The sequence below is a fragment of the Dendropsophus ebraccatus genome, chromosome 1 (genome assembly GCF_027789765.1).
Source record: "Dendropsophus ebraccatus isolate aDenEbr1 chromosome 1, aDenEbr1.pat, whole genome shotgun sequence".
Classification (NCBI taxonomy): Eukaryota; Metazoa; Chordata; class Amphibia; order Anura; family Hylidae; genus Dendropsophus; species Dendropsophus ebraccatus.
The window spans coordinates 56,530,534-56,549,277 of record NC_091454.1 but is presented as its reverse complement, the minus strand read 5'-3'; the positions used below and the strand labels follow the sequence as shown (position 1 = coordinate 56,549,277).

Genomic DNA, 18,744 nt, shown 5'->3' with positions numbered 1-18,744 from the left:
ATAGTGCACTATAGTGTGTTGTTCATATGCTTTTCTTGTACCTTTCAATATTATTATGCTGCATTTGAGCCCCAGAAGAATATGTAAAATAAAGAAAAATTTTCTAAGCACTACAACTACTACTACTGTGTGCATATTATTTGACTTTTTTGCCTACCCAGATGCCCAAAGGTAGTCAAAAGTTTACAGTCAATGGTTGCCTTTAATGGAACCTAACTGTGCCTTTCTGACTGTAAAAGTATAGACGCTACATGAGCCATGCCACAGCTACATGTTACAAGTTTCTTTTTTCCATATTGTGCTGTGACAGCACCATGACACTTTGACAGCCCACCTTGACAGCATGTCACAGACTCATGTCTTCTGTTGCCATGTTTTGTATAAATGCCAACATTTCTATTGGACATAAAGCTCAGTCTAAAAAATGTCACATAAACATATGTATATTAGGTTCCTGTATATCATGTTTTTCTAAAGTAAAACTTGATAATAAAAAGATGAAGTAACAAGTAAACCATCCAACAATTGTCCTTGTATGTAGAATAGCAATAAAGAATTCACTCCAGCATAGCTGTGGGAGCAAAATACACATAAAAAAGGGGGGAAAAAGTTGTTTCGAAATTTTTAGAAAATGAGATCATACATCTGGTTAAAATGAATATACTTCCCTAAATCTTAGGATTTGCATGAGTATGAATATGCTAAGCATGCTGAATAGACATCATACAAATACTGTATGCTGCATAAACACATACAATGCTATAAGCCAGGTCGGCTTCAGGAACCTATTTGTATAAATGTGTCTTAATAGGTTAGCCCCAATATGTACATTCCCATGGGACGTTTGACAGGGCCAAGTCTAGTATTTCACCATTCCAACTTTGCATATGCAGGGACACCTCTTTGAGATGGCCACCTAAAATTTCTGTAAAATTTTCAAAGCAAAAAGGGTCAGTTTACATAAGGAATAATTGAACTAAAAATTTGTCAAAGGAAATCTGGTTTCATGCCACGTATGATATCTTAATGACACAAAGTTCATGGCTATGTTCACACAACGTCAAAAGAAGAGAAAAGCATTTTTCTATTTAAAAAGATGTCCATTATTGCTGCGATGTAATTGACTTCAGTGCAATGCATTGAAGTCAATGCAATGATGGACGTCCAATGCACACATTGTATAAAATGACGGACATTGTCTGCATGGATGTCAAAATAATGATCATGTCAATTATTTTCAGACATCTATTGCAAACAGCTGACGTTATTTTTTTTTAGTTGTTCACACACAGTTTTTCTTTTTTCACCATTCTTTCACAGTTTTTACTATTAAATTAAATGGACTTTTCAATTAAAGACACAGCCAAAGGGCAATTAGTAACCCAAACTAGAATAATGTACCAACAGCCGCGGGTGGCCAAACAGCAAAATGATGGGCCTCATTTTACACTCAAAATTACGGACATCATTTTAAATGGACAGGAGAAAACGTGTGGACATAGCCCATGTGTGATACCTGTTGAATTTTCTGGGAACAAAGATGTATAACACTGCAGCATCCTTTTCACTGTGCAATTGTACTTGCAGAAGGCGCTGGCCCTCGATCAGGAGTGTACCGTTCTTACTGACCAGGAGGTGAAGTTGGAGAACAGGATCAGTTTTGAGTGAGTTGGCCTACCTTTTTTTTTTTTTTTTGCATAGCTTTGGATAAGAAAAAAAAACAAAAACCTGTGACAGTGATGCTTACTTTTCCCAATAGACATAGGCAGACAGATTTGGATTTGGTCCATACTATCCTCTGCCTTTAGAGAAGGTTTTCAATAGAGTGAAGTGATTGTTTCCATTCCCATATATCCATGAAAATCATTGCATGTAAATTTTACCTAATCTAGTTAGCAAGCAGCCAAAGGCTAGGTTTATGCTATGTAAAAATGGCGGCAAATATTTATAACAACGGCCTTCATGGTGCAAATAATGGATGTAATTTGCGCAATAACGGCTGTTATTATGAAAGACTGACATTATTTTTACATAGTATGAACCTAGACAAAAAGGAGGTAGGATTATTGAAAAGTATAGAAGAATTCAGAAGTCCTGTGATCCAGATGAATGATCAAACCGAGCTGACTATTGCCCTGCGATAGCTTAGTAAATGAGTAAGGGAGCCTTATGGTACCTTCACACATTCAGGTTTAATAAAATAAATAAAATCAGGAAGGGATTTGAAAAGATGAGAAATCTCAGTATGTCCTTTATAACATCTCCTCCATGTATAATCTTTTCCTGGTTTGGCTTCGATAATTGCAATTAAAAGCTGACTGTGTGAACACACCCTTATACTTCTTTACTGCTTCCTTATAATTCCTTTGTGTAATGTGATAAGATATTTTGCTACATGAAAATAGTTAACAGGCAGATTTAATAATGGTAATGGATATAATTATGGTTTGTGGGAGTCCTGGCCACAACGTAACGACTTAACCTGACAATCATCGAGGTTGTTAATATATATAAAGAGAAATATCGGCCGCAGCAGCAATGGTGTATATAAAACAGAAGCAGGTCGGACAGGGAAGAGGATAAAAACAGAAGCAGGTCATACTGGGCCAACATCACAAAGCAGGTGCAAGGTCAGCAGTCCAGGTCATACATTTCCTACAAAGTTGGCAGACACACAGTATATCAGCTCTAGTGAGTAATACAACAGCAGAACTGTGTCCGATAGCAGAACTGTTGTGTGAATAATCACAGCACTTGTTAAGGGGGTCTTCGAGGCAAAACCCACAGACAGGGCAGTTAATAGGTAATTTTGACTACAGGGCAAATCTTGATAAAAGCACCCCCCCCACATACACACTACGCCATTCAACCCCCCCCCCCAACACATACACACTATCCCACCTAACCCCCCCACACACACACTATGCCCCCCTGACCCCCTCCTCCACAAACTATCCCCCCAGACCCCCCTCCTCCACAAATTATGCCCCCTGACCCCCTCCTCAACACAGTATTCCCCCTGACCCCCCTTCTCCATACACTATCCCCCTAACCTCCTTCTACACACACTATCCCCCCTGACCCCCCTTCTCCACACACTATCCCCCCTGACCCCCATTCTCCACACACTATCCCCCCGACACCCCCCTCCTCCACACACTGTCCCCTGTCCCCCCCTTCTCCACACACTATTCCCTCAGACCCCCCTTCTCCACACACTATCCCCCCTGACCCCCCTTCTCCACACACTATCCCCCCTGACCCCAACTCCTCCACACACTATCCCCCTGACCCCCCTTCTCCACACACTATCCCCCCTGACCCCCATTCTCCACACACTATCCCCCCGACACCCCCCTCCTCCACACACTGTCCCCTGTCCCCCCCTTCTCCACACACTATTCCCTCAGACCCCCCTTCTCCACACACTATCCCCCCTGACCCCCCTTCTCCACACACTATCCCCCCTGACCCCAACTCCTCCACACACTATCCCCCCTGACCCCCACTCCTCCACACACTATCCCCCCTGACCCCCCCTTCTCCACACACTAATCCCCCTAATCCCCTCTCCACACACTATCCCCCCTACCCCCACTTCTCCACAAACTATTCCCCCTGACCCCCCTCACACATACACACTACCCTGCCCCCAAACACACACACACACTACCCCACTTCATCTTACATAGATGGCTGCCTTCTCACCTCTCAGATGAGTGCTGCAGCAGTAGTAGCGCGCATCGCCTACTGCCCGCCCGACATATCGACGTGTTCTTTCATTCAGCGCAGAGCGGGAGCGTGGAGCCGCTGCAGCCGGCCGTGGTGCACGCAGCCAAAACAACGTGTGCGCCTCGGCCGGCCACAGCGGCCCCACACTCCCACTCTGCCCTGATTGGAGGAGTGCGGGCAGTAGGTGAGGCGCAGGGGCGGCTGGGGCATGTCTTGAGCGCTCACATGAGCGCGGTCGCGGTAGCTGCGGATGGGATTGTCGCTCAGATGAGTGTTATGTCTTACTGGTAATGACTGTACACTTTCATACTGTTCATTAGGTGATACCATTGTAATGTCTTACCTGTTTAAAGCATTATTGTCTGTTATAAAAAAAAAATTGACATCTCACATGGACATGTCAATAGTTTTGTCCAGTCAGGGTCTCATTGTTGAGACCCCCACCAATCTCTTCATACAGCTGGGAGAACCCTGCAGCAGTGCACTTCACTCTCTGGCTTAGCAGTCAATCAATCAGACAGATTGCAGGATTCATACTCCATAGACCTATAATAAGGCCCAAGTGGAAATCTAGGGAGTGCAGTGGGCTGCTGTACACTTCTACAAGAACAATATAATAGCTTAAATGACAATGACATTGTCCATTTGTCAATTGTAGGGTTCTCAATCATCTCTAAAGGCTCCTAATTCATTTACATAGGAAATTATATTCAAGAATTCTTCACTTTGTTCTTTACATTGACAATCGTTGTTTGGCACATTCTTAGATTAAAGATTGAACCTATGAATAAAAGTTTGCGCATCGTGTCTAAGCCCACAAAGAGCATTCATGAAGCTTTACAGCCAGCTTTGAAGAAGTATGGCCTAGGTAACCAACATTTCGTTCTTCAAAGGGTAAGTGCTAGATTAATATTCGCTAATATATTCTTCCCTAGTTGATCAAACAGAATAATTGTTATGATGTATGCCTTGTTGATGAATCGGCTCTTTTACATGGGCCAAGGGTGGCGCAGTAAGGAGGGATGATCTCGATGATTGGCACTGGATGAATAAGAACATGGCTCAATCAATTGCAGGCCAGGCCACATAATAAATCCCTTCAACTTTATTATTGTCGGCCGGCAAACACATTGAAACATTGAGTAGATGGCTCCATTCTCTGTAGTGGCCATACTGGGTAACTGCACAGCTCTCATTCACTTGTCTTGACAGAAATAGTTAGACGCCTTGAATTTTAACTAGAGCTCAAATTTAAAGGGAGCCTTTCACCCAGAATACCCAACACTATCTGCAAACCACATATTACAGAGCAGGAGGATCAGAACAGATTACAGTAAGCAGATATATAGATGGAGGAATGGTTATCGTGAGGTCTTTAACATGTTAACACGATACAGCATTTTTTTGTGTTTGGTTGAAAAGCCTGTCAGAAATCAAGATAGGGGAATAACTGAGGTGTATGGATCTGTTCACACTACAGAACCAGCGCAGAATTTCAAGCGGAGTCAATGCCGCGGACTCTGTTTCAATGATTCAATAGAATGTCTCACGCGCACTCCGCCATCTGTCCAAAGAATTGGCATGTGAGACGTGAGACATCCTATTGAATCAACAGGAACCTCTTGAAATTTGGCGCTGAATCTGTAGTGTGAACGGACCCTAAATGTTAATGGTATGCTTGTGTTCACAGTAGGATGTACTAAATTCCTGAAGTCTGGATGAGTATGGATCCTACCATGCCAGGCATTAAGATAAGCACTGCTACATAAGTGGTTCTGCATTTTTGCACCTTTTCCTGGAAGGCACCTATCTTATAACATTCACTTGTCATAGCCATGCTAACTCCATTGTGATTTTTACCCTTAAATATATTTGCATGTATGCTATGTTATAATATGCTGGGGTCTGCTTGATGTATGAGTTATTATTCTATCATTTAAATCTCTGCTAGTTCTGGATCATAGGAGTCCAGTGGGCGGTCCTCTTGAGTGATCAGCAGATATCTCTGTATGCAAGTCAATGACTGAGACCGCCCAATAGACTCCAATATGCAGAAGTAGCAAGGATTTAAAGGAACGAAATACAAGTCATTCTGTGTTCTATGTTACAACAAATATGCAATTAATACTAACAGTATTATTTCTCTTTAGTACAATGTGTTTTAGGAGTCAATAATAACAGCATGAAAAGAAAACTATCTATCCGTTATTAGTATAGTGATTAGAATTTCCCCTTTCTTTCTTAAGGAAAGTCATTATAGCACACAAGCATATTGCACAATAGGAAATGGAGCCCGCCACATGTCACGGAAATGAGTCAGGCTTTCATTATCTTGTCAGATCAGTTCTGTTCTGATGAAGGTCATCCAGTGTCTTAGCATTACTGCTAATATCCTGATAAATGATTCCTCCTCACTAAATGCGCTGTCAAGTAATGTGGCTTTTTTATACATTCAGAACATATATGTTTGGATCTGAAAGACTAGTCATGTGACTGCAGTTGCAATTACTAAACGTTCCACCTCTGAAACCATGCGTGTAGAAAATAAACAGTTCTGGCTTATTATTTCTATAAAACAGGTATAGAAGGATAATAGATAAAGTTACATTGTGGGTCAGTGACTGTCTTCACCGATCACTCCAATACCGGTCATTTAAAGGGGTTATCCAGCAAAAATCTTTTTCTTTCAAATCAACTGGTATCACAAAGGTATATAGATGTGTAATTTACTTCTATTTAAAGATCATGTCTTCCATTACTTATCAGCTGCTGTATGTCCTGCCTGAAGTGGTGTATTATTTCCAGTCTGACACAGTACTCTCTGCTGCCCAGAGCAGGGGAGGTTTTCTATGGGGATTTGCTGCTGCTCTGGACTTTGACAGAGGTGGCAGCAGAGAGCACTGTGTCAGACTGGAAAGAATACACCATTTCCTGCAGGACATACAGCAGCTGATAAGTATGGGACGACTTGAGATTTTTAAATAGAAGTAAATTAAAAATCTATATAACGTTCTGAAACCAGTTGATTTGAAAGAAAAAGATTTTCACTGGATAACCTTTTAATCCCCTAGGAGGACAAAAATAGTGAAATGAAAAAACTGTAAAAAAAAAGTGTGGGGACTAAACAGCAAAGTTTTTACGGATTAAGTCCAAATAATCTGTTTGATTTATTTGATGATGTTACAAAAGTGTCTGATGATGGTGGTGCCATTGATATCAGGATTTCAGCGAACTTTTAGATGTAGTTCCACATAGAGAGCTCGTAGAAAAGGATCACATATTGAGAACTGGACTGAAAGGATACGTCCTCAACGTCTGATAGCTGCAGTTCCCACCTCTGGGACTCACAAGTATCTTTAGAACAAGGACCCTTGCAATTGCCATAGGCTTTAATCAGAGTTTCACCAAGAGCTTTGATGTTTCAGTAACTCAGATCTTATACAAATATAGTAGCTAGCAGTGATGCTGTAGTTAATCCCTGGAAAGTCAAGTAGATTTGCGGTTGGCAAAAAGATAGATATCAGAGAGTTGTCGGTAATGGTGTCTTTTCTGAGCAGAGACTGGTTACAAGTGGTGTGCCAGCCCTATTCTTAGTAGGAGAAGGTTTGGTAGGTAAAGTTTGTCTGTTTGCTGATGACACAAAAGTGTGCAGTAGGGTTGATATTCCTAAAGGTGTCTGTAATATGGAAAATGATCAAGCTTTATTAGATTAATGATAAAAAAAAACAATGGAAACTGCAGCTCAATGTTTCCAAATGTAAAACAATGCACTTGGGGAGGAGAAAGCCTCTATGGAAGTAACAAACAAGCATTTAGGGGAGTGATTTCTGGCAGCTTCACAAATGAGTCGCCAGTACAACCAGGCGGTAGGGAAAGCGGCAGACTATATGGGCCAGGTGACACCACATTAGTTAAGGGTATGGAACTGGGTGGGCATGATGGGCACTTATTCATTTAATTTGTCAGGCTATGTTCCCATTTTGTAATAATATCGGGAAGGCAGCTGTCCCATTAAATAGACGTCCGCTTATAATGATCATGACCATAATTGGCGCCCATCTATGTTACAAGACGGCCACTTTCCCTGATAATTTTCCAAAGTGGGAACATAGCCTCATACTGCAGAAAAATGTTAAATAACTATGAATTGTAATACCTATCTAATATGCACGGTGGGTTTTCCAAATCAGCCCAGTGTTTTTAGGATATTTGTTTTATATACAAATACTTTGCCCGTACCAGTACCTAGAATGGATACGATATCTTGCACTATGTGCTTCGCATACTCTGTAGTGATGACTATAATGTATCATTTGTACATGTTACATATATAACTGAAGTATGGCCCCAGGGCTTCCCTGGCTTTCTTGTGGTTTAGACCGTACATGGCTTTCTTGTGGTTTTGTATTGTGTAATTCTAAGACTAGAGAAGAAAATAACTGGAAGTGTATAAATTGATTCCAGAAACCATACTGGGTTAAAATTGTGTAGAATAATCTATGATACAGATAAATAGGATACAATTGTTACAGTCACTTTCTGGCATCATCGTCATTGGTAAATATCTATTTACTAATAGGATTTGCACCAAAGGTATCCTGCCCTTACGTCCCTGTATTCTCTTAGTGTGGGAAGATTGCAGCTAGTCGTAGGATATGTTCACACACAGTATTTCCGTCAGTCTTTTTTCAACCAAAACTTGTAGTGTGTTGAAAACACAGAAGCTGTGAAAATTTTCCCATTATAATTTTGACCTGTCAGTTCCACTCCTGACTCTGGTTTAAAAAATACTGACCAAAAAAACTGACGGAAATACTATGTGTGAACATAGCCATACACATTATCTGCTGTCAGCTGAACAACCAACTCTTCTAGCTTCTTATTAATATGTATGTGCAGTTCAGCAAAATGTTTATATTATATTATATTTATATTTATAACTCATTAAAAAACTGCTCCCAACAATGGCCATCTTGAGAGTTGGAAGCCAACATTAGTATAATCTGTATAATCAACTATGAGTAGGCTATACAGAGTACAGGGTCAATAGCTTTTGAATGGATGATCATCATGGAAGCTGGGTGTTGGCACCCCACCGATCAACTATTGATAGCCTATCCTGTGAATAGGCTATCAACGTTTTTATCCTTGACAGCCTTGGTAACCATTCAATGGACTTTATTTGATAAAAATTAATAATAAAGGATAAAGCGGTTGTCACATAAAGAATGTTGCTTATAGTTAAATTTCAGGAAAAATGTTAATATCTCATCACCTGCTAGTTTTTTTTTTCTTCAGTAGCTTTACCCCTTCCATCTAACTAAATGTCAGAGGACGAGTTAATCGTTGTCCATTATTCCCACATCTGTCTGGGTAGTAGGGGATGCACGACCAACAAATGATGGAAGTAAAGAACCGCACATGGGATTGAGCGATTGTTCATGCAACCCTGCCTAGTGGAACTGTGTAATAGACTATATAAAGGGAATCTGTCAGGTTCTTACCAGGTACAGAGCTACAGATACAGGCAGAAAGCTGTGGCATTTCAGCTTCCAAGGAAAAACGCAACCTATCTGCCTCTGTCTGCAGCTTTGTACCTGGTGCGGACCTAACAGAGTCTCTGTAAATGAGTGCCGACCTATTTTATCAATGCTCTCCCACTAATACGGCCTCAACACTTAGGGCCCTATTACATCAACAGATTATCTGGCAGATTTTTTTGAACCAAAGCCAGGAATGGACTATAAACAGAGAACAGGTAATAAAGGAATGACTGAGATCGCTCCTCTTTTAAAATCCATTCCTGGTTTTGTCTTAAAAAATCTGTCAGATAATCTGTTGGTGTAATAGGGCCCTTACTGAGATGGACAAAAATTTAAAAAGAAACAGCAGGTGGTGTTTTACTAGTATTATTCCTAGAATATGAAATTAGCTTAAAGGGGAACTATTAGCAGGTTAGACAAATCTAACCTGCCGATATATCCCTATTACGCAGGAGACGCTGAGGAGGAAGGTATGTCTCTTATCTTCCTCCTCGGCGCTATTCCGGGGCAGTTAGTTTTTTCCTCCACAGTCCGGTGAGACCATTAGGAGCACTGCTCGCCCCCATATAACCAATCCGCCCTTGGCCCGGCCCCTTTCTAATGATAATGAACAGAGAGGGACGGCTGGGGGCAAGCTGGATTGGTGCTATGGGGATGGGCAGTGCTCCTAACAGGTGCCCCAGTGCTCTTAATGGTATCACCAGACCATGGAGAAAAAGATTAACTTCAGCGGAACAGCGCCGAGGAGGAAGATAGGACACATTCCTTCCTCCTTGGCATCTCCTGTTCAATAGGCACATATCAGCAGGTTAGAGTTGTCTAACCTGCTAATAGTTCCCCTTTAAGTGTTCGCGTGCAATCCTACAAAATATGTTGGCTCTATACAAATAACCATCGTGTCTTCCTAACTTCTGGATTTTATTGGTATGGAATTACTTTTTCACATTGTAATTTCAGCTCAGAAAGCTTAAGAACAAAACACTAAGCATTTTTCATTTTCTTCTACTTATTAATCTAGTCGGATCTAAACAGACTGTATAAATAACATGTTGTGGTATTTTTACTTTCAACAGATGGGTAAATCACATGCTATAGACCAAGGTTCTCCTGTGACTCTAGTAGCAGGACAGACTCTTGTGTTACAAGTTCATTCAGGTAAGACCATTTTCTTTTAGTCTATAGAACATCTGGCAATCGCGTCTACCAAAAAGTTCCATAAGCTCCATTATAATTCCGTCCATCTCTACTTTACAAGTGAGAGCGTTTGCCCCTTCATTCTAGCAATCGGCCGGGGTCTCAGCACACATATGCAAATATACAGCAAACCAGGCATGTAGTTGTCAGAACCAGGCTGCGGTTGTAATGTAATTATCATCTAAGACTTATAGTAAGTTTGTTTTGTGAATCAGTTCAAAAGAAATAGACTATACTGGGAAAAATTTAGCTTTAAGGTTAGCCCTGAATGGGGTTGCCTTCTGCTGGACTCTTCGCCCCATTATTGTGATACAGCTTGGGCCCTGTACTCTGGACCATTCCAACTCTGGTAGTGGCAGTTTTTGACCACAGCATGGCTCAACATGACCCTATATCTCTGGCCTCATTGTTAGGATTCTGGAAATAAGAAAGGAGCCTGCAAAATAAAAGTTGTAATGTTTGTATAGTTTGCTGTGCCGCATTTACTTTTGTCATAATATCATCACTATAATTATTATTATTTTGTTCTTATTGTTTGGCAACATCAGAACTGACCAAAAGTATTAATAAATAATTCACCAAACTTTATAGCAGTTGTCTGACAGCAAAAAAACTTTTGTGCATGGACCCTGGTTTGCACAAAAACTTTAAAAAGTAATACTCACCTGCCCTGATCCTGTGCATAGTCCCAGCTGAGCAGAACTTTCAGCCAGTTACCATTATGATCAGTGATTGGCAGAGCAGCACTTCCTGCATATTAAAACAAAAGCAAAGAGCACTGTTCTGCAAGGACCAGGTACCATCAGTATGGATACGTTGAGGGATCAGGGCAGGTATTAGTATGAGTCATGCATTTTTGCTGTTTATGCAAGCCATGGACCATGCACAAAAGTTTTGTCTACCTCTTTAGTGTGACTTCCAATATTTTTAAGCTCCGTTTTGCTCAAATGATAAAACTTTGTTTCCTCGTAAAGGTTCATTTCCTCCTATCTATGAGATAACACCATTATAATAATGCAATTACAGTTTTTACACACAGTTTTCCCCCAGAGACACTAATAAAGAAAGCCACAAAAGGCAGACAGAGCATGCTGTGCATTAAAGAGCATACAACATGCTTTAAAATGAATGGTTTGCAGCTACTATGTCTAAATGATTTTTTAATCTCATACAGTATGCCATCTCACCACATGGTATTTTATTTGTTAAACATTATTTTTCTTCTTAGACTGTACGAGAATGAAAGCAGGAAATTACAGACATTTTTTCAACCAGCATAGGATCTAAATGCTCAGCTTTCATTTATATACTGTACATTTCAATACGTATTATCTATTGATATGTATTATAGAGAATTGTAGAGAGTTCTAGATGTCTACCCTGTTTGGGTATGATTACCATGTGATGGAGATGATACGTGTCAAATCCATGTCATATCTGGTGACTACATTCCATGCATGTAAAAGGGGTTACCACAACCCTGTTTACATAGAATGGAAAATTTGTGTGTGAACCTTTGCTGCCATTGTACAAAAAATGCTGTGGAAATAGATGGCATGTCACTTATTTCTGATGGAAATTACAAGTATTAGCTCCACTGAATGACAATTGGGCCAATCCTTGTGTGAATCATCTGCTGTAGTTCTGCTACATGAGGCGGATTTTAATGTAGTGTATACCTTCTGAGCCAAACCATCATACTCAGCTGGATCTTGTCTCTGAGCTGAAGTCTTGTCACTACCTCCGACCTGCCCTTATAGCCCAATTCATCATCTCTTTGTCATCTACACATTTCTGGAAGAATGAGGTGTATTTACAGCATGCTGCTTTGTGCTGAACAATGCAAAAGGCAGAGGAGCTGACATAGAGTGAATGTGCGGTGTCCCACCATGGGAATTGCTATTGGTTACACCCTTTGCAAAAGCCTGTACTTAAAAGAGTAAGTGGTAATGTAGCAGTACCAAAGGTTTACCACTAGATGTCATTGTTATAAGTGTTTATATCTAGGTATTGCACAGCTGTTCGGATTTGGTGGAACCTGAACACTCATTTGACACTGACCTGTTGGTGGAACCTGAACACTCACAGCATTTGACGGCAGTCAGAGAAGTTGAATGCAGCCCTAGGGAGCCCCCGAAAAACATGGATACAGCCTATGGCTATGTTTACATAAAGGGATTTTGCAGCTGTTGACAGCCATCTATAATGATCATTGTCAGCAAATAAGGCTGGGCGGCGGCAATGACTGCTGCAAAATTTCATCCTGAGAACATAGCAATAGGCTGTATCCATATTCTCCTGGCAGCGCTAGGGCTGCATCTAACTTCTTTAGCCGCTGGGGTTCCGATGCCAAGCATTCAGGTTCAGCTGAACCTGAACGTCCGGTAAGTTCGTTCATCTGTACTGCAGACTGTTCTACTGTGTTATGCAATGTTCTGCAGCAGCTCTGGGTGGGGAACTGCAAAGAGTGATGTGGGAGGGGATTAGGCAGGGTGAGTGCTGTAGAGTCAAGGAAAAGCAAAGCATTCTGGGATTTGTAGTACTGGGAGTCTGCTCAACCAGGAAGTAATGATTTCTGACATGGTAGGGGAGAGGACTACAGACAAAAAAACATAGACTTTGGTGGTTTCAGAACTTGGGCAGCAGTATAGACAATGCCATATGCTTCTGCAGCATTCTATATTTATCTTATTTAAAATAGGGAAACCCCTTTAAGTCATTGTTTCCATGTATAAGATTGCATTGTTATTAGAAAAAGCAAATTGAATACTCATGTTTTTTTGTGAATTTACAGATGATAAAGATGCGACACACGCTAAAGGGAGTACAGCAGAATTGCAGACTAAGGTGAGCCAATAGACTCATGGGAAAGATTTATCAAACTTGGGCCATACACCACAGAGAAGGGGCAGATTCTTACCTTCTCTGTGGCGTACATCAGCCATAACCCCCGCTTGCCTGATGGGCAAGCCGGGGGAAAGGCACAACAAGGCAGGGAAGAGCACTAAAGTACTTGAATGCTCATTATTTCTATTTTTCAATACTCAAATGCTCAATCGAGTAGCAAACCCCATTAAAGTAAATAGGAGATTAGGGTATTTTTCCCTACTTGGCAGAGGGTAGGGTGTCTGGTCCACCTGAAAACCTTTAGAAAGTGAATGTAACACCATGGAAATTGAACAGTAACAGCTTTGTTTTTAGTGTTACGCTGTTACTTTTGGGTGTTTGTTACCTACCTAACCACTAAAATGAAGCTCTATTCTTGCTCTGTCCGTGCTGCAGCAGCTCTCTCTCTTAGCTAACAGAACGTAAGTGAATCAAGCATCAGGTTAACTGGGTCTGTATACACCAAGGCCACCTGATAAAGCCAGCAGGCAACATGGCTGCAGCATAGTAGGATGTGCTAGCACCTTTCCCGTATTTTTATTGGCTACTTTCAAGCTTTCTCATACTTTCAAGCACTCTGATACTTGATCGAATAGTATGTCCGAACGTGTGTACTCGCTCATCTTTAGTGCCTGCAACGTCTTTCTGACTCTTAAACCACCATACCAAAGCTGTGACAGTGTATAAAATATGCTGTGTGTTTTTCCCATTTATTTATTTGTACATTTTTGCCCACTTAATTCAATACTATGAGCAGATAACTCGAAATTTCTTTTCCAGCCAAGAACTTTAAAAATTTGTTAAACACAGCCAATCCTTGATGTAAGGATGGAAGTGTTTCAACCTTTATGGTCTTCAGATATAGCTAGTTAGAAGCACAAGCATGAGCACTTTTCTTACTGGCTCCCTGCATTCTCTGTCTCATCTTAGTAATGTGTCCCTTTTTATTTGAATGTATACTCTGAGTGCATGTAAAGAGGAGTTATGTAGGACATAGGATAGTTATGTATACTATAGTATTGCATATTGGTACCTGCTGTACTACAGGAAGAGTACTAATCATCTTACATTATGCAGAAAGAGTCAACAAAGGAAAAACCAGGTGAGATGCGTGTGCCAAGGCTAGACCTTCATCACTGGACAACGAAGGAGGCTAATAAAGACCATCATGCATCCCTAATGCACAGACGTAGTGGAATAACACCAGACAAACAGAAGATGATTCGGCATAACCAGGATATTGAAGGTAAGAAAATATTATTAAATTATTAAATGTTATTTACTTAACTCCCCATTGCTTTTAATGTCATGGCAGGTCAGTGAGCAGAAAAATCAGCAAGGGGTCTTCACTCCAGTTATTACAGTACAATTCCCGAAATTAGAAGCCAATAATCCAAAAACCATGGCACTCATTCCCAGAACAGATTTGTAGACTTTCAAAAAAGCATGCTGAGAACCAAGTGGGATATTTCTCATATCAAATGGCAAAGCTATGTAAAAATAAGTTGTTTTGGGTTCGCTTTCTTCACATTCTCAACCTTTACAATTAATCTTGGTATACTTTTTAATGCCTGAATGGAGGAAACTGCACTTAAAGAGAAAGTATTAGGACCCATACTAACTGAAACGTGTCATTACAACATAAAAATAAGGGCAAAATACGGCTGTATTCGGATAAATAAGGCCTGAAATAATGATCATGTTTTGTTTGTTTTTTTAATCCAAATACGGCCCTATTTTGCCTTTATTTTTACATTGTGTGAACATAGCCTTATTGTTGTCTTATTTATGCAATCATATTACTAGGATAAGTTTATCTGTAACCTGAAAAAAACAAACCTGTTGCGTTATTTTCTATTCATAGGCCTGGTAGAAATGTTAAACAGGGTCCAGAATACAAGAGCAGATGACCAACGCGGGCTGCTCAGCAAAGAGGACCTTGTTCTTCCTGAATTTCTGAAACTCCCGACAGATGAGAAATGTGATCATTGCCACACAACTTGCCAGGATGTCACCACAGCGATGGAGACTGTTCAGCTGTGTGCAGATATTTCTACTGAGAACTGCAGTGAAAAAAACATTTCCTCTGACAGCACATTGCCATCACACAAACCAGTGTGTTGTTCACCTTCTAACACAGAGAATACCGATGACTCTAGTCCCATGCCCATTGACTGCCAAGGCACAGCTGTGACAGTGACGCCTTCTCTACATATGGGTGAAATGTGTACAGAAGAGAAGGACGATGTGCTTTAAACATTAACCATTTCTATTTATTCTATGACATGGACTGGCTTTTCCAGAGGTGTAGCTATAAGAGGTGGGTGTGGAAACCTGTCCTAAAGGTCCCTCTATCACTTAAAAATACACCATTTCTAAATGGAATATGGTAGGTAGGAATCCTGTACAGATATTGGATTTAGGACCAAAGAACCACAAGTTACACCTCTGGGCTTGCCTCATTACTCCCCAAGATATATTTTCTATGAACAAGACCAAGCAAGCAAATAAACAGTAGGTCTGCATTGCCATCCACTCCATTTATACAAATGGTGTATGCTGTATTGTTGTGTATCATGGCATCTACTCTTGGCACTGCTTAATTCCTCTTGTCTATTGTCAAATCCTGATTATGAAAAGTCTTGTACCAATGCTGTAATTGATATGATGGTATTTATTTCTGGCTTTGGGACCATTTTGTCCGTTTATTTCTATTTGCTGATAAATTTCTGCAGGTAAAACACATTTATTCATTCCTTTATTACTTTCTGATATAAGAAGACACAATATAATTTACAGTTGTCTCTTAAAGGTAGGTCCACTTCAGGCAGCTTAAAGTTTTTTCATCACCATGGACCATGGCTGAGGGGGTCTGAATGCTGGGAGGTCCCATGTTCTTGAGAACAGAACCCTCGAAGTTCCTGTCTTGATAGAGAGTCAGTGTGCATTTTCAGTCCCCACTTTCTTCATTGTCTATTATTTTCTGTTATTTATTGAAGAAATGCTGAATATAGCCAAGCACTGTATCTATCTCTATTCTCTCTACTAATGTGTCTAACAGAGTGACCAATTATAGTAATTATCGCTCACTCGGAAGAGGCTGCCATACAGTGCTGCTGACAGCCAACAGTCCTTAGTGCACTGTATGTCTATGTTCACACAACGTTTAACAGCGTCCTATGCATAGCAACGGACGCTGTTAAACAGCCGGCCGTCGGGCTGCACTCAGCCCGTTCCTGCAGCCGATACCTCCGTATTGGCTGCAGGCACGTTCTTTTTTCACAGTTGATTTGCGGGGACCGGTGGCTGTGCCTGCAAATCAATTAGCCATTCACTACAATGCAATGTGCGGCCGCGCTGCACATTGCGTTGTGTAAACAGCTGATGTTTCCGGATGCTGTTCAGTGAACAGCGTCTGTAAATAATTGACAGGTACATTATTCTAATGCCCATTCTAAAGATCGGGCGCTAGAATAACGATGTGAGAACACAGCGGGCTGCATTGCATTGACTTCAATGCAATGCTGCCCCTGCAGTAAAGAACGGACGCTGAGGCAATTGTACTTTAAATTTACTTAAAAAGAACGTTGTGTGAACATAGCCTATATTGCATATGAACAGACAGTATACGGGAGGGCTCTGTATCAGTAGCACTGTGTCAACAGCAGTGCTTGATCAAATTAGGGCTTGGGCAGCCCTGCAGTTCCCAACACAAATGTTGGTGGCAGAAGAGACCCCATGTTGCCTCTCACTGTTTTTACATCACAAATTATACATTTATTTTCAAGAAGGTATATTAAAAAGTAATATAATTTTATGAAAGCAAAGCATATATTTTTTTTTCTTTCCGGAGTACACCTTTAAGTATGCCCATATAGTTGTAAAAGGGCACAAGGGGGAGCAACTCCCTTGTGAATGCATTTATGGATAGGGCATAAGTGTCCATGGTGGAGAAACTCATTTAAAGGGGAACTATCAGCAGGTTAAACTAATATAACCCATTGATATGTCCCTATTGCGCAGGAGGCACCAAGGATCTTCTCTTACTATCTTCCCCGGTGCAGTTCCCTTTTACTTTGTTGTTCACTCCTTAGTCTGAAAAAACTGTTGGGGACACTGTCCCGCCCTCATAGCAACAATCCAGCCGCACCCAGCCAGAGCATTCCTTAGTAATCATTAGATGGGGTGGGCAAGTCAAGGCAGATCGGCGCTATGGGGCCGGGGCAGTGATCCTAATGGCGCCCCAGCAAGTGAACTACTAACTGCACAGGAATGGGGCCAAGGATAGAGGTAAGAGACTTCCTCTTCGCGCCTCCTTTGCAATAGGGATTTATTACCTAATGGCACAATTCTCAGAGGCCCAGACACGCTGCGCTCCCACGAACGTTTCGGAGGGTCATAGCTCCTCCTTCCTCATGTACATGAGTAAGGAGGAGCTACGACCTCCAAAACGTTCGCGACAGCGCGGCGTGTCTGGGCTTCTGAGAATTGTACCATCAGCTGTGAGCCTGTTTATATGCTGCATCTTTAGAATTAATCAATTAAATGACCATATGGTGGATGAATCCCCAGGAGTCATTATTCGCCTGATGTCAACATCGGATGGTAAAGAAACTTATTCATTTGAGATGTCAGCAAATTGGTGAGATACCTATTTTTCATATCCGCACTTTTTTGTACATATTGTGACTGGTACCTGACCTTGTGGAGTCGGGTAGTGTGGAGGTATTGCTTTAAATGACTGAGTGCATATTGATTTGTTGTTCGACTTATTACCTAGCAACAAGACATGGGTAGAGCAGGGCCGTTTTAATACATTGGTGGGCCCAGTGCACAGCCCTCAAGAGTGGCCCCCCCCCCCCTTCCCTTTCGGCACATTGTATAATGTACTGAATTTGCCCCCACACTGTATCAAGAGCCCCAATACATACAGTAGTTACCTTAAAACACTATTTCCACCATACAGTGATTACATATTACATAAAAACTGCACTAAACAAAACAGAAAAATATCACCAATGATACCATTACATAATACCGCCACATCATGACCTCTAACACTACAACCCTATAACAGAGTGCAGTTACATCCAGTGACTCACCGGGGGCGTCTTCTCCAATCAGAGTCTGTCACCTTTTCTTTTTCTCTCCATCCAGCCTGGGCCACCTTGAAGTCTTCTCCTTGCTGTGAATCTTCTCTCCAGAATCTGCCAGACAAATATTTTAGGCTCCAACACATACAGTAGTTAGGTCCCTTGTACCCCTATACAGTAGTTACACCCCTCTGTACCCCTACATAGTTACACCCCTCTGTGCCTCCATAGTTTTAAGGTGTCCCTGTAGTATATAGACCCTCATGTGCTCCTCCAGTTATATACAGCCCTCCTGT

General features: G+C 41.2%; 1 protein-coding gene across 2 annotated transcripts in view; it reads left to right on the top strand.

Annotated features, from left to right (window-relative positions):
* RGS14 (regulator of G protein signaling 14) overlaps window positions 1-16,545 on the top strand; it is an 85,646-nt gene extending 69,101 nt beyond the window's left edge. For both annotated transcript variants that reach the window (XM_069954554.1, XM_069954557.1), the window contains 6 exons: window positions 1,588-1,664; window positions 4,500-4,626; window positions 10,349-10,430; window positions 13,264-13,316; window positions 14,433-14,601; window positions 15,220-16,545. In XM_069954554.1, coding sequence (XP_069810655.1) covers window positions 1,588-1,664; window positions 4,500-4,626; window positions 10,349-10,430; window positions 13,264-13,316; window positions 14,433-14,601; window positions 15,220-15,611 — 900 coding nt within the window. In that variant the 3' untranslated portion in view covers window positions 15,612-16,545. The remainder of the gene's footprint in view (window positions 1-1,587; window positions 1,665-4,499; window positions 4,627-10,348; window positions 10,431-13,263; window positions 13,317-14,432; window positions 14,602-15,219) is intronic.
* The last annotated feature ends 2,199 nt before the right edge of the window (window positions 16,546-18,744 follow it).